At 38.2% G+C, this 16908-nt stretch overlaps 1 protein-coding gene across 3 annotated transcripts in view; it reads right to left on the bottom strand.

Annotated features, from left to right (window-relative positions):
* The window catches only part of NCOA3 (nuclear receptor coactivator 3), a 103605-nt gene that overhangs the window by 8214 nt on the left and 78483 nt on the right, over positions 1-16908 (bottom strand). For 2 of the 3 annotated variants that reach the window (XM_012728366.1, XM_012728367.1), the window contains 15 exons: positions 12974-13078; positions 11992-12164; positions 11494-11594; positions 10219-10393; positions 9621-9809; positions 9352-9453; positions 8853-8993; positions 8541-8688; positions 7437-7828; positions 6410-7278; positions 5064-5199; positions 3617-3814; positions 2959-3264; positions 2735-2861; positions 1312-1483 (listed from right to left, as the gene is read on the bottom strand). In XM_012728366.1, coding sequence (XP_012583820.1) covers positions 1312-1483; positions 2735-2861; positions 2959-3264; positions 3617-3814; positions 5064-5199; positions 6410-7278; positions 7437-7828; positions 8541-8688; positions 8853-8993; positions 9352-9453; positions 9621-9809; positions 10219-10393; positions 11494-11594; positions 11992-12164; positions 12974-13059 — 3315 coding nt within the window. In that variant the 5' untranslated portion in view covers positions 13060-13078. Of the gene's footprint in view, positions 1-1311; positions 1484-2734; positions 2862-2958; positions 3265-3616; positions 3815-5063; positions 5200-6409; positions 7279-7436; positions 7829-8540; positions 8689-8852; positions 8994-9351; positions 9454-9620; positions 9810-10218; positions 10394-11493; positions 11595-11991; positions 12165-12973; positions 13079-16908 lie in introns of those variants that run through there. The other variant, XM_012728368.1, reaches the window with a different exon arrangement.

Here is a 16908-nt window from a genome sequence, read left to right as displayed (position 1 = left end):
AAAAAAAAAAAAATGCACTCAAAAGTAGTCTGATTCTCTTTTTGTGCCAGGGTTACAGAAGGCTTTTACTCTTTTTTCAGATCCATTTCTTGTAATTAGCAGATTTTTTTTTAATAATATAGTTTGTTTTTACAACATTTTGAGCATTTTTCCATCTCAGTGTAATTGGCAGATTTTTATATAATGACCGCTAACAATTTCTATGATTGGACAAGAAAATCTATTTCCACCTTAAATAAAAGTTTAAGAACACTCCAAGCTTCTGGTTCACTGTGTAACTCCAACATTACCACCAGCCAGGTTAGACACCATTCCTCAGCTCTGGGGCCCTCCATGTGGCCTGCTAGGCCTGGGAGCTAACATTGTTAACATCTGTGTTTCCCACCCATCCTTTAAAATATTCTGTGATAGGTAATTGCTGATGTACACATTTGTCTCTCCAGTGCTCTGAAGCTCTTCCTCCTGTTTATTACTGAATACACAGACCTACACAGCAAGCTCTACAGCCCCACACACAGTCCTCAAATAAAATAGCTACTAAAAAAATATCTGGGCCCTCCCTGGTGGCGCAGCGGGTTAAAGCGCAGCACTGAGAATCTGAAGCCACTTCCGCATGAGTTCGATTCCCGCCTGCCGCCTGCCCGGGAGGAGACCACATGGCGAGCCAGACCTCTCCTGGCCCGCCCGCTGCTCCCCTCAGCAGTGTACTTCGTCAATCTGCCTGTTCTGCTCCCCACTCTGTCTCTGGTGAAGCCTCTCGCCGCCCCTGAGCCTCTGGCCTGTACCCCAGTTCTGTATGAATAAATAAATAAATCTTTTAAAAAAAAAATATCTGTTTCAAAAATACAGATTTATCAAGGGTATATTTTCGTAAGACTGCATAGGTAACTGGGAATAGGAGATGACATTGTTAGGATGCCACAAACTTACTACTATAATTTAAGTTCTGTTTAAATTAATATTAGAAAAGCTAGCTTCCTCTGGGTATCGGCCTTTAAAAAAGGGCAACTTAATATAAATAAAAAGTAGCATTTTAAAAACAGTAGTTCTGTTGTATCATTTCTGTTTGCCTAAAATTTTATATCTTTATAAAGTAGATTATGGGAAGTAATATTATAATAATGAAATATATTTTCTAAATATAAAGCTTGTATCCATGAGTGAAGTCATGTAACAATAGGAAAATACACTTACAGGCAATTTCACAGGTGGCCTCAAAGATATGCCATCACACACACCTTCTCTCTCTCTCTTGCAGTCAAGTTAGATAACATTCTTCAATCCCCCAGTTTCGAGGTTAATGATGCCTACCTGATTTACAAGTTCAGGGATGCCCAGAGCTCTATCAATTTCTTCAAGGCCTGTGGCATCTGTGTTGCTCAAGAGTGTGTGCAGCTGGTCCAGCAATGCCCTTTCATCACTCTGACCTTCTAGATTAGAAGGTTGCCCAAGGAGATCATCCAGGGTATTCCTAAGAAGAGGTCTAAAGAGAAACTTGCTATCAACTTCAATGGTGCTTTTACTCTCCCCCACAAAAGGCATCACACTAACACAACACAATAATTTTGATATACTCAAATACTATAAGCATAAATAATGCAACAACAAAACAGAGAAACAGCATCAATTTAACCTTTAGGCCCACAATTTTAAACCAGGCCATCTTTATCCACCATGTCTAGCTTATTCTACCCCTCAATCCTACCACCATAATGTACTGATAATTGCCAGACCTCTAGGCACTGGGGGATGTCAGAGTTTGCAAAGATGGGGACTGGAAGCAAGTAGACAATGTGCACTTTTTAGATCTACAGGAATAAGTAGTAACAGTTATGATACCTGAAATATGGGAAAAATCAACGAAGAACTGAATAAAGGATAGAAATACTGGATTATCAATGACCTCAGCCTGGGGGCCTACCAAAATTAATTTTTGTTAAACTTTGCTTACAGAGCTTATGTATCAAGTATAATACAAACTCCACACCCACAGAAAGGAACTACAGTTCCTCAACAGATCCAACAACATGAAGCTAGACATTATCCTTCCTCAAGAGTCTCTGAAATTGAAACTCTTCTCTACTCACGGAGAAGCACTCAGATTTGTAAACTCATGTAGTTAATAAACTCATTTTGCTGCCTACTCATAGATCAATTCACTTTGCTTTGCTTAGTTTATGATGGAATTCAAGTTAGAATTGATGACTCTTTCATGAAAATGAGTTGCTGTCCAAATCAAGTCTAAATGAAAGGCACACGTAAACCATAATTTTTCTTTTGCAAAAATAAGAGTACTATTGTCCACTCTCACCATCATCTAAAATATTTTAATTTTAGAAAAGAAATCCCCATAGTAAAAAATTAATTTTGAAGAAAATTTGAAGCCTAACCCTCAGAACATCATTTATTTTGTCAAACTACTGCTAATGTATTATTGCATTATGAAACTATGACATTATGAGAGAATCATCTCTAATAGAAGCTTTCAGATTTGTTCACTCAATGGTTCAACAAACAGTTGAAGATCGTTGTCTCTCCTACCTCCACAATGAACATCACTGCTCGCTGTTTCAGACTCATTTTGACACACATCCGAGAAAAACCCAGAATGTCATCGAATATACTTAGTTTCTCTCACTCTCTTTTGGACTTTTTGTACCTATGCTCTAGATTATCTATTTTCTAGATAGACCAAAATTAACATTTTCTACAAAAGCACATGATAAAGTCCCACCTGTTTTGAGTCCCATGAGGGCCTTGTTCCATGGACATCATGCCATCTGGCCAAGAACCAGTTTGGTTAGATGGTGCTGCTTGGCCATAAGGACTAACCCCCATCCCCATGGGAATCTCACCAGGCCCTGAAGGGAAAAAAGAATAAAGGATCATTTTTCAAATAAGCCAACAGCAAAAATCACCCTCAAACACCTAGTTTTCTTCCATGAAGGGGATGCTTACGCATTTGAAGCATCTGCTGCTGCTGCTGCTGCTGCTGCTGCTGCTGCTGTTGCTGCTGCTGTTGTTGTTGTTGCTGTTGCTGCTGCTGCAACATTGGTCTTGCACCTGGGATGCTACTGGACCGAAGAGGCATGGTAGGCACTGAGCCACCCATGGTCGGTCTGGATAAAGCAGCATTATATTCTGCTCCTGGCCTTCCCATGGAATTTGAACTCATAGGATCCAATCTCCCAGCCTTTGAGTTTGGTAAGCCCCAGTCTCCTGAGGAAGGAGTCTGACTCACAGTCACATTTCTGTTTGGTCCACCTAAAACAGGTAGAAATGATTAAGTCTTTCCTATACTACAATGAAAACTCTCTTAAGTAGTTATTGTACTGACAAAAAAAAAGTATATTGCCATCGTAAGAATCAAGCTGACCAACTATGAAGACATTTTTGATTGGCCACAAATGCCAAATATTGTTAACAGATTAGAAAATGTCTTAGACCAAAAGCTTCCTGAAGAGTTTCGATAACAAGGACACAGAATAAATGACTACCCATGAAAGAAACATTATGCTACTCGAAAGCCTACAACTTACTCCTGTTTAAATGACTCTAAATGTTTTATATTTGCTTTACCCAAGAAAGTTTAAACCACAAATGCAAGAAAACATACCCATATTTGAGCTGTAATTTTCCTGACTATCCATCATTCTTGCATTCCCACCCAACACGGGTTGCTTGGGTAACATAGGGAAAGCACTGATACTCTTTATTGGAGGACTCGAGCCAACAGAAACAGGGCTATCTAGAGATGCCGCCCGGTTATAGGGAGGACGAATGGGCTGCACAGACTGTGGGCTCCTCAGACCTGCTGAAACAGACACACAAGAATATCCTGATGATTCAACACATAAATAATCAAGCCAAAGTCATAAAAACCAGTACCACCCTCCCAAGTTATCTTTCTCACTAAGATAGTTTCTCCTTTTACAAAACAAGCTCTAAGTATGCCTGTGTTCAGGTGCACACACACCAAAGACTGCAAATTCCAAATAAAGTAGCAATAGGAATCTCACGGTTAGCTGAAGTATTGGGCACCATTCTACGGCCCAATGTGGCAGTGAAGTGACTACTGCTTCACTTACTACTGAAAAGGTTTACCAGTGTGTCAAACTCCAATATTCTTCCCTATATGTACATAAGTGGCTTCGTTGATTAAAATTGTACCAAATAGGTCCTTCCCTGGTGGCGCAACAGGTTAAAACAGAGCACTTGAAGCTATCTGTAGCCACTGCAGCAGAGTTCCATACCCAGCCAGGGAGGTGACCCACAGGGCGCGGCAGACCTCTCCTGTCTCCCCGCTGCTCCCCTCAGCAGTGTACTTCATCAATCTGCCTGTTCTGCTCCCCGCTCTGTCTCTGGTGAATCCTCTCACCCTCCGCACCTCTGACCTGTACCCCTGTTCTTGTATGTATAAATAAGTGAATCTTTAAAAAATAATTAAATACAACTGAACCAAATAAGTTGTTTTCTAATAAACACAGAGTGAAAGGTAAAATTTCCTCCTAACCTGTTTGGCTTTTTCCTATCTGTTAGACCCGACTATCCATTCCAACTAAGAAAATTTTCAGTATCACTGAAAAATGATTAACCACCATCCTGGAAAATTGTGAACTATCCTTTTCTATTAATACATATATCTCTGCCAAACTGATGAGCCACACAGTTACAGAAGAGAAACTTGGTCATACCAGCAAATACCAAGGAAGAAAAGTCTCACAGCTTGTCACAGGACAAGTTTTGTTCTATAGTTTGGATTGCTTTTTAATAGAATTTTCTGTGTCTAAGAAGAATATATGCAGTAGTCCTCCTACAAGAATTGGAAATGACCAAAATCAAAATTTTCTGCTAAGAGGCATGGTTACTGATAATATTCATTAGAATAGGGAATTTTAAAGAGAAAGCTTTTTACACACTACAAATGAGTGTACAAAATTGAGAACCAGAGTATGTGTTTTAAAGATACAAATGCTAGCTGGATCCCGACTTTAGTTCAAGAAGACATACAAGTGTGCAGAAAAACTTAAAAGGTCTTACAAATAAACCTAATTTGTTCTTACCCAGGGAATTTGTTCCATGAAACATTTGTTGCTTGGTTCCCAGATTACTACCATTTGTGGATATGGAATTATTGTAAAAGTCAGAACTAGTCAGATCACCAAGAATAGCATCTAGATTATCCAAGTCTCCAGTTCCCTGAAAATAAAGTTTCAAAAATTAATCTGCACATCAGATACAGAGGTGTACACAAGCCATGAGAGGAAACTTTATGAATCAGGAGCAAGCAAACCACAATGGTTATTTGAATGATAATGCCTAATTTAAAGCTGGCTTCTTATGATTCCTCCTCTCTCACTTCCCCATCCCTAATCATTTTCCTTGACGTTAAGAACAGTTTGAACTGCTACCATAAGTCACTCAGTTTGGAGGAGGGCACATTTTTTATTTTGCATTAGCATTTGTACATTTAATTCTCAAACTGTAGGATACTTTCCAGCTGACATTATTCAGGATCATTAGCTGACAGATGCCTAGATCTACAAGTAACTTCTGAAAACAAGTATGATCAATGATAAAAGCAACTCTCCAAGAAGACAGTTATATAGGTACACTTTAAAAAGGGTTTTTTGTTGGGCCTTCCCTGGTGACGCAGTGGGTTAAAGCACAGCATAAAGAAGCTTAAGTTTGTTCCACATGAGTTCGATCCCCGCCTGCCCTGGAGATGATCCACATGGCGAGGGAGACCTCTCCTGACCCGCCCGCTGCTCCCCTCAGCAGTGTACTTCGTCAATCTGCCTGTTCTGCACCCCACTCTGTCTCTGGTGAATCCTCTCACCCTCCGCACCTCTGGCCTGTACCCCAGTTCTGTACAAATAAATAAATAAATCTTTTTTTTTAAAAGGGTTTTTTGTTCAGTACATTTGGAGAACACTAGTTTCAACAGTCATTCTAATCAGAAGGTTTATCCAAGTCTTTAATTTGCTCAGGCACATATTACCAACTCCCAAAACAGAGGTCAAGAGGAAGCTGTGAAATGTCCATGTAGAATGCAAACATGTACATGAAACTTGGGTTTTAGTAACAATTCTCTTGTTTAATGCCAAAAGCTTCCTCCCACTTCTTTCTACCATACTCTTAAGTCCAAGCTGCTCATTCCAAAATAAACACCTCAATGAAAATGTTCAAGTTGGCTGCTTGGTAGCTGAAGTCCCATTATAAAACACAGGACTGCTATTTCTAAATTGCATCATAATACTTTACTAGTGCCCAAAAGTACAAATAGCAGGTTAATTTCCATTAAGTAAACCTAAAACAGAAGACAAAAACTTGTACAACACATTGTTTTCTAAAACAGAAACGTAATGATGAAACACAAAGACAAAGCTGGGATACATAGAAAAATTACCTCTTCATTTGCTTCTGTCTTGACTTTAGAGTCTTTCTCTTGATTGGAGCTGAGAATGGTAGAGCTGCTGCACTGACCCAGCTTACTGTCCAGGCCCTCCACTTTGGGCTGGAGTTCTTTAGAGAGGGCATCACTAGGATCATCCCTGTCCAGCAGGTATCTAAGCAGCGCATTGTTCTCCTTTTTCTTAGGACTCAGTTGCTCCTGCTTGACATTCCCATCCCCACAAGATGTCACACTACTGGTGTCTTTCCCAGTGGCTTCTGCAGTGATCTTTGCTACTTCAGCTGGAGAATTCCCATTCTGCAGTAACTTGTGCAAAATCCGGTGCTTCTCTTGCAGCAATGACCCATGCATATTGGGTGTAGAAGAGACTCCTCCGGAGGTTGAAGAAGAGACCCCTGAGGGGCTGGTGACACTGATGGAAGAGTCTTTACAAGTTGAATCCAAGGGGGAGTCAGTCAAGGAGGAATGACCTCGGTCATCAGAAGAACAAGTAAGTAGCTGCAGTAATTTTTTATGACCTTTGCTTTCCAGAGGGCCCCGCTGAATCTCTGAGCCTTCAGCATTGCCCTCCTTACTTTCTTTGTCACTGAGGTGTTCCCTGCTATTTGACTGACACATTGAACTCTCCACTGGATTTTGGTCACAGAACAAGCCTAGGGGACTCTTGGAATCCTGACTACTGACTTTACTTGGTTGGGTCATATTCATGTTGGGAGAGTTGTCCAATTTGGGGCTGGGTGAAGACAGAGTAGATAAAAGAGAAGTCCCCACCCCCTCACTAATAGCTTGAAGAGCACTAAGAGAGCTACTAGAAAAGCTATGGCTTCCAGTGTTGCCAGAAGATCCCATGGGAGAGTGCACACCTGGATTTAAAGAAAAATTAGAAAAACAATTAAACTAACAGACATTGCATGAAAACACCACTTAACTCTTCAAGCTTTTATTATGAAATGAATTCACTTTTCAAGAATTAAATCAGTATGAAAAGAATTACTGAGAAAGGAAAAGTCAACACAAATACCTGCAACAGGAGAGAACTGATGTGAGGCCATCTTTGGACTCCCACGATTACGAGGAGAAATCATGATATTCTGCTGGGTCGAGCCAAGACCAGGACTCCCATGGGGAGGGCTGCTCATGTTGAGACCATAGCTGTTGCTCTGGTAGGAAGACGGTGACTGCATGCCGGGCCCGGGGTTCACTGCAGGCATGCTGCCGGCAGCCCCGTACCTGGCCCCACTCATCTGCCCTGGGGTATTGGAGTCAGTCAGACTGTAAGTCCTGTTGTTGAGCATCTGTAACCCTTGGCTTGGCGACATGCTCACTCCACCTACAGAACTGTTGCACCCAGGTGCTGGAGGCCTAATGCCTTGTCCAACAGGATTTGGGTTTGGTCTGTATCCATTCTGTTCCCTACAAAAATAAAGGATTAGTGGGGGTTGACATTAAAAGTACTAGAAAACTTCAGGCACATGAGTTAAAACTGTGAATCAGATTTCCTTTAAAGGGTAAAATGTATAGAAACTTAATGTCAGGTGCCATTCACAGACCTAATGACAATTTTAATGGCGATCCTAATTACTAACCTAGTGACAGTCTTTAATTAGAGTCGCAGAATCTAAATGAGCGACAGCACCACTGCATGGTGCAGGACTCTCACTGGGGCTTCACTAGAGCATCTGTGGTTAAGCTGGAGATGCCTGAAAATCTCTCAAGATAAGCAGTGGGTAAATATTCCCCTCCTTCACATGCTGCTCACATACCATACAGCAATACCTCTACCCTTAAAGTGTATCTGCAAACGCTGTTCCTTCAATCCTTAAAAGCAACGTAATCTACTACTAGAAATGAAAGGTATCCAAAGTAACTCGTCTTTGTGTACCTTTGCTCCACTAGATTTCCCTCCCCCCTACTTGCTTAGGAAGCCATCACTCAATAAATATTCATTTTCCCATAAAAACATAATCTTAAAGAAAACCTATGATCCAAGAATCTAAACTCACTTCAGCAAATCCAACAACCTTCCTCCTTTTTCTCTCATTAAATTTTCGCCCTTTTCACATTAACACTAAATTGTCTTGAGAAGATTTCTGTGTTTAGTAGAAGAATATCTAGTAATCATTACCGCTGAAGAAAATGAGTAGAGACAAAGCCATGACGATCATTTGTTACAGGATTTCGAAAGATTTTGCTTTTTGTTTGCGCGGTCACAATAGTGCCATCAGCCAGAGAGAATCGATATACTGGGGTTTCTGCATGACCGTGGATATAGGCTGTTGGAAGAAAGTATTCCATTACTAGTAAATGACAGACTGGACCTGCACCAAAATTATGAACAGAATCACTTTCCTAGCCCCCCACACAGGCAGGTACATACCCAGGGGTTTACAGCAAGACAATCAAGTGGCTGACAAGAATCAACCACAGAGCACTTTACCTTCTTGATAGTGACGTTTCTGGGACCAAGACTGCCCATCATTAAGACTGAAAAATCTCTGGATACACCTTCGAATTATATCTTCAAAGCCAGGTCTCATCGAGGATCTCAGTGAATTTGTATCTATAGTGACAACTTTTCCTATAAAAAAGAGAAAAAACAACCACAAATATTTACTGGTTACACACTACATGGCATAACAGTAAAGAATAAAGACACTAAGTCATTGTTCCACCTCCTCTGGTACAGCAAATTTCTGCTATAACTAGAGCTTTTCTCTTTAAGGACTAAGCTCTGCAGATGCTTTTACACCCACACATACTGCTGTATAGACTTTAAGAGTGCATCACACAACTACTTTTTGCCTGTACAAAAATACAACCTGTCAAAATGATCTCAGGTTTTCATTTGAAGAAAAAAAAAACAGTATCTATGGTGAAAACTGTCCCAGTGTTGTCTGTCCCTGCAACTATAAAGCAAGACACACACAGAGTCTTACCTGAAAGGTCATGTCTGGTAATAAAGCTCTCAGGGTTGGATGGAAAGGCTCTTTCTCCTGTAGTGATGCGGCGCGCCACACATATCATACAGGATTGCAAATCTACAACAAAATATTTAACCAAGAAAGGACTGTATTTATTTAACTTTGGGTTATAGCTGTTCAACAGGAGAGTAAAGACATGGAATTCAGTGGGAAGAATTACAAGTAATGGAAATTACCAGTTTGACTGTTACATACTCGAACATCACAAACATGATCACCATTACCTTCCCCCTCCTCCATCATAGCGCGTGGCTGGGACAGGGCAAAGCACTGCATTGTTTCGTATCTCTGGCGCATTTCAGGACTAGTGTTTATGTCTTCCAAAATATCATGTGGTGTTTTCATCAGCATGCGGCAATTAAATGTATGGCTTTTTTGTCTCTGGGTCTCATTTGTCCAGGCAACTCCATTAACTTTAAAGAACAAATTGAAAGGGGTTTTGAAAAAGCTAGCAATTCCAGACATAATCCAAGCTTTATATTCTTGTTACATGTTCTTTACAGTAATATTTACACTATTAGATACTACTATACTATAGAAAGGCAACATATACAATGTGAGAATTTTAATTTCAACAGAAATCTCACCGTATACTTTGTAACTCATTATATTTTTTGGCTCCATGAAATGTACACCAAATTCTAAATTCACCAAGGTCATATTTTAAAATCTGGCTATTAACCACCAGCTTTCTATACCAGTTTGATTACATGGATATCTAAAAGGTACATTTAAGTTTCTAAGAAGAATTTTTTAAGGAAAAAATACTTTAGTCTAAAAATATGTTTTGAATTATTTAGAAAATATGTATTAAAGGCCTACCTGTAGATTTCGGTAAGTTTTTAAGAAAATCCTTTCTGTCCTCCTCATGCAAGATATTGTAGACACTTGTGTTAACCAGATCCTCTTGCTTATACTGCAGGTATTGTGTGACATTTTCTGACACAAATACAATATTTCCATCGCGATTCACCACAAACAGAAAACCATCCAGTGCCTAAATGGGACATATTGGTACTGGCTGTTATGACTGAACTATATCTCCCAATGTGACTATATCTAGAGACCAGGGTCTTTGTGACATTATCAAAGATTACATTACATGTGGTCAAAGGATATGGTTCTAATGCAAAAATGACCAGTGTCCTTGTAAAAAGAGAACACTTTTTCTGCTGCTGCCAGTTGACCAAAACTGGGGTAGCAGAAAGATTCTGATCCTTTTTAACTGCCAAGGCTGAGGAGTAGAATGCTTGCTACTGGGAGTGTTTAAGGGACTGTAATACTACTTTACAGTAAGTGCTAAATACCATTCTCATTCAGAATGACCTAACTAGTGGAATTCAAAAAGCTTCCAAAGGCTCACATAAGCACCAAAGCCCTTTTTTGGTGTTTGGCTCTAAATGTGAGGGGCTTGTGTATGTTAAGTTGGTGGAGACACTCTGTGTTGAGAACCAAATCAACCTAATTAAAGTTGATGACAACAAAATGTAGAGGGCTAGATAAAGCTCTGTGAAAGAGATAAAGGAGCCCACAAAGCAGTTGGTTGCAGCTGTGTAGCAGTTAAAAAAAAACTATTCAAAGACTCTCAGGCCAAGGAGGTCATCGAGGAGCACTTTGATGCAAAACCTGAACATGTAAGAAAATCTGGCTATTGTTAAAATTTTTAAAAAAAAAAAATTTGACATGAGGATACAGAAAGGCACAATCATGCAAAGATATGACCAGAAGGCAGCCAACTGGGGTCAGGAATAAAGAAACCAATCCTGCTGACACCGAAACCCTGATACTGAATTTTCACGTCTTTACTTCTTCCCATTTTTCCATTTGATGCTAAGACAAACTATTAAGTAGCACGCTACTCCCTGATAAGAATTTACAAATGGGAAGTAAAATGATCTGAAAGTAATTAAAACAAGACAGTTGAAACCATAAAAAGCTGACGACTGAACTTCATGAAGGACAAGGGCCCTCTGAGTTATATATTCATACTACTGAGTTCTGTCTCATAAAAAGAAACGCTTTTTTGCTCCCAATTCCCCTACCAAAATTTTTTTTTTTTAAATCAACACAATCGTCTAGTTAACATGTTATACTTGCCTGAAGTAAAAGTGGTCCTAAGGAGTCTTTATCAATAACTCCCTGTCCTGTAGAAGACACATCAGCTTTCTGAACATCATCATCATTTGAAATAGTTTTTCCTGAAAAGACAGAAGGTAGCATGACAAACAGCACATTACTGGTTATACATTAAATCCACAGATCAGACATACACAGGCCATTTACTGGTAAGAAAATGTTGCTACAATTTTGAGTTAAACGTGAGAATTAGCTGAGAGGACAGAAGATGCCCTCAATTATCTTTGACTATTATGTGTACTATCTTATGGCTTCTTTCCTTGAAAGACAAGGAGCATGTGAGGGGTGAGCCACACTTCCAATTCTGTCAGTTGTTTCCTAAAGAGTAAAGCTGGTCGACTCATCTGTCCATTCCCTACATAGGCTAGGCTCAACTAGCAGTAGTCCCCACCTAAAGAAAAGAAAACACAAACAAACACAGTTAACAAGTTCCTTCTGATAGGCTTACTTTGTTATTACCTTGTTCTTTTATTTGACGTATCTGTCTTACTGTTTCCTTTAAAATTGCACATTTATCTGGTTTGACATTGAAATTGTCAATATCACTAAAATTAGCAGATATCAGTTCAGCCAATTCTTCAATATATTTACTCTCCTGCTCCCGTCTCCATTTTTCACCACTGCAGGTAAGACTAGGAAGAGGAGAAAAGCTATGAGTAAATATTACCAGTCCCAAAAGAGCTGCATCACTACATGTGATTATCATCTTTATATGTAAACAAACTAAACTCAGTTAATAAAAAACTATGAACACATTGTCTTGGAGAAGTAGTACTATAAAGAAATGTACTGCAAGTCTAAATTTAAATATTCGCTAGCAGGCGGTCCTGGACAAATATACTCTCAATTTTTTCCTCTGGAAAATGGGGATAAAATAGTCTTTACTGAATGAAGACAGTAAAGCTAACAAAATTAGTATTAGTAACTACTAATGATGAGGTTTTATGAACTATAGATATGTTCCTATTTTGTATTATTATATTAAAATTTAAATAACTGTTCTTAACAAATACTAAAAAGGCTACAGATACAATATTTTCTTCCTATTTTTTAAACCTCTAACTTTATTCAGGAAAAGAATGATGAAGCCTTGCACATGTTAATTTGCCATCTTATAACATGTGCTTAGCAGAAGTCAAAGATTCTCACTTGTAATAGCCTTTGTTACCTATTCCTAGCTCCTACTTTGTCTTTTAAGAAATGCTTCTTACAACATCACAGGCTTGGTGTAATGTTCTTGTTTCTAACTGAGATCAGCATAAGGATGTCCATATCATCGCTGTGTCACTCTACTTCCTACCAAGCAAAATCACATTTGAACAAAGTCAAGAACAAAAAAGCCAGAGAACATAAGTAATGACATTGAAATGTTACTTTTAAAACCAAGAAACAAAGACTGAGGTAAGAGCCTCGGTGAAGCATCAGAAAACAAATCACTTACCCCTGTCCTGGATTATCACATGGCAATTTGCGTTTTCGTGAATCAGGGGCTAGTGGATCCAAGGAGTTTTCTCCTAACCCACTCATCTTGAAAATACATCAGCAACTAAGAAAGAATATTAAGGTAAAAGTATTATAAGGTTGCCAAGAAGTCATACAGGTTTGTGTTTGAAAGACTGTTTCCCTAAATGCATAGGGAATTCTCAATATTCTTTATCATAAATAAGTATTCTACAGACAACTTCAGTATTCATATTCCAGTTTAATTATGCTGACTGTCCAACTCAAGACAAAAATATCTCTCAAATTATACTAAAAGTGTGCATGTTGGAATGTACACAGAACAGGGCGTTTTCTTCATGTTTATTAATAAGAAAAAAGAAATCTCCAATTCTCCCACTTGTGAAATGCTAAATTTTATTTATACCCAAGTAAGCAGAAATAAAAGTGGTAATTTGGGAAGGAGTCTTCAAATAATAAAAGTCTAAATTATTCAGACTATTTTCAAGGTGACATTTTTTTCTTTTGGACTCTTTCATTAATATTTATCATCCAATGTGTTTTTCTTTTGTTAGTTCAAAATAAATCTCAATGTGTAAATAAAATTATAAACCCCACTGCATTTCAGGTTGAAAGCAGACATTCAACAATAAAACTCTAATGGGGGGAGGGGTGGGGGGGAGAGAAAGGGGAGTTAGGGCTTTGACAATATCTACACATCAACAATCCCTTTAATACTAACTGAATATAAAACATGTTTTGGATAAAGTATCACTGACGAAATAAATGGATAAATGGAGAGTATTTCTTGTTGAAAAAAGTAGATTTCAATCAGCAGCTTACAATTTTAAGATATGTTTTAAATCTTCATTTCATTAAAATTTTATTTTTTTTCTAAGCTCTTATTTAGGACAAGACAATGAGCTAAAGAATTCCAAGTCAACCAAGAAATTAAAACATTTCAAAGTATTAATTTTACCATGTTATCGATAAAATGCAGCTTGTATTCTATTATACTCTATGAAACATATTTGAGGAATAAATTTCCACTAGGTGGCACAACACTGCCAGGAAGGCAGACAGATAAATAAAAATGCAGAATCCATACAAAATACTGATCAAATTGAAAATATTTAGTTTTTTAAAAAATAGAATCAGAGCCTCCCTGGGAGTATAATGGGTAACTGGCAGCCAGTGCAGCACTAGTTCAGTCCCCAACCTGGGAGGTGACCCACAGGTGCAGCAGACCTCTCCTGTCTCTCCTACTGCTCCCCTCATCTGTGTATTTCAGTCAGTCTGTCTATTCTTCTCCTGACTCTGTTTAGGTGAATCCTCTCACCCACCCCACACCTCTGGCCTACACACCAGCTCTTGTATGCATAAATATACTTTTAAAAAATTCAGAGTCACATGATAACTGATCAGTTCTAGATTATGGCGTCTAAATTAAGACACCAAGATGTGTAGATGTGAATTATATGCCAATAAAATTCACACTATTACAATTCTGAGAGTGAAATGAAAAGGTTTTTTAAAAGCTAAGACGTTATAAGACTTAGCTAGTTTTTTTATTTCAAGATGTAAGTTAAAAGAAAATTATTTTAAATAACTGATTTAAAGGCTGCAATATGATTTTAAAGCATACTCAGATTTCATAAACTCTGGAATATTGACTGTACTCCTCAAAAATGACAATGCCATATCATAAAAGTAAAATTTGTAAATATCCTGCAGTAAAGGAAGCTTAAGATAGATGACAACGAAACACAACATCTGATCTATCCTGTTCTGAAGGATAGAAATGCTATGAGGAACATAATTGAATCCACTGACAAAATTAGAATATGGATAAATATAAACAAATATACAGGTGTTAAACTTACTCAAGGTAGTTTCTGAACTGTGCTTATCTAAGAAATCACGCTTATTCTTAATAATTAGAACAAAAGCATCCTTACGTATGCAAATACCTGATAGTTGAGGGGAGGCAGGGAATTGAGAGTGAGTGAGCCTGGGGGGTGACAATGACATGGAATCAAATGTTGACACTACTGGGGGGGAGGGGAATTTCTTTTCAATTTTCTTTCTTGAGACTCAACTTTAAGTCAAATTATTTCCAGGTAAAGTGTTAAAAGTACATTCGCTTTCTTTTTTCCATCAACTTTCGTACTTAAAAATACCGCCCAGCAAAATACCAAAGGCATTCTTCACAAAAGTCGAAGAAACAACCCTAAAATTTATGTGAAACCACAAAGGACCCCAATAACCAAAGACACTGAGAAAAAAAGAATAAAGTTGGAAGGATCACACTTCCTATCAAAGTAATAATAAAAGCATAGTAATAAAAAAAAAGTTCAGCACTAGCACAAAAACAGATACATTCACTATACAACATGAGAGGCTATCCAAAAATAAATACCAGCATACATAGTGAATAATATTCAACACAACATAGCTCACCCAACAGAGAAAGGATAGTCTCTTCAACAAATGGTGCTAGGAAAAAAGGAGAAACAGACAGAAATATGAAAGTGAACCCCTATTTCACGCAGCTCACAAAAATCAACTCAAAATGGATCAAAGACATAATTCAAATATGACATAACAGTATAAACTCCTAGAAGAAAATCTAAGGGTGAAACTCATTAATAATGATGTTTGGATATAATGACCTAAGTACAAACAACAAAACCAAAATTCAATAAATGGGACTACATCAATTCAAAAGTTCTATACAGCAAAAAAAATTAACAAAACAAAAAGTAGTGGAAGAAAAAGTTCATAACCCATACATCAGAAAAGTGGTTAATATCCAAGCTATATTTTGTAAGTTACGTAACTTCACACACACAAAAAAATCCAAATTAAAAATGCTCATACATTGGGGGGGGGGGGGAGATAAAATTCAAAGTAACTATTCCTGCCCTGTCCTAAAATGAAAAACAAATTTAATGTAATTTCAGCAATATTTTTCAAAGAAATTGAACCAAAACACTGCAATACATATGAAGCCACAAACAGCAAAAGCAACTTTAAGGAAAAAGGAGATCAACAGCAGTATCATATATATGGACCTCAAGCTTTACTATAAAGTGAGAGTACTGAAAACAATACAAAATTGGAACTAAAAAAGAAAAAAAGATACAAGGCTCAATGGAATAAAATGGAAAGTCCAGAAATAAACCCAGGCACATACCAACCCCTAAACTATGCTAAAACATCGATAACCATCAAGGTAGGAAAAAAAAAGTCTAGGGCCCTCCCTGGTGACACAGCAGGTGAAAGCACAGCACCAAGAAGCTAAAGCCACTTCAGAATGAGTTCGATCCCTGCCCCGGAGGTGACCACATGGCGCAGCAGACCTCTCCTGACCCGCCCGCTGCTCCCCTCAGCAGTGTACTTTGTCGATCTGCCTGTTCTGCTCCCCACTCTTGTCTCTGGTGAATCCTCTCACTGCCCCTGCATCTCTGGCCTGTACCCCAGTTCTGTATGCACAAATAAATAAATAAATCTTTTTTTAAAAAAAGTCTATTCAATAAGTGTGGGAAACTGGAAAGTCAAACATAGAAGAAACTAAATTATTTACTAACACCATACACAAAAATAAATTTGAAATGGATTAAAGATTTAGATATAAGACCTACAACAATAACATGAATAGATAGCAATTTTACGATAATACCATCAATAAAGATTTTTGTTGGTGATACAACCTCCATGGCAAGGTACTTAAAAAATATACAATTGGGATTACCTCAGGTTAAAAACTTCTATAAAACAGTCTACTTAATGGGAAAAAAAAATTTATGCAATATAAACACTACATAGAAGGATTAATGTCTAAGATATATAAAAACCAGGGAACACACAATCATGTAACAAATAGGTAAGGCCCCTGGTGGTGCAAAGGGTTAGGACGCAGCACTGCAAGCGGGC

The sequence above is a fragment of the Condylura cristata genome, unplaced genomic scaffold (genome assembly GCF_000260355.1).
Source record: "Condylura cristata isolate star-nosed mole 26May11 unplaced genomic scaffold, ConCri1.0 scaffold00022, whole genome shotgun sequence".
NCBI lineage: Eukaryota > Metazoa > Chordata > Mammalia > Eulipotyphla > Talpidae > Condylura > Condylura cristata.
The sequence above is the reverse complement of the archived record's forward strand: the minus strand, read 5'-3'. Positions and strand labels throughout refer to the sequence as shown.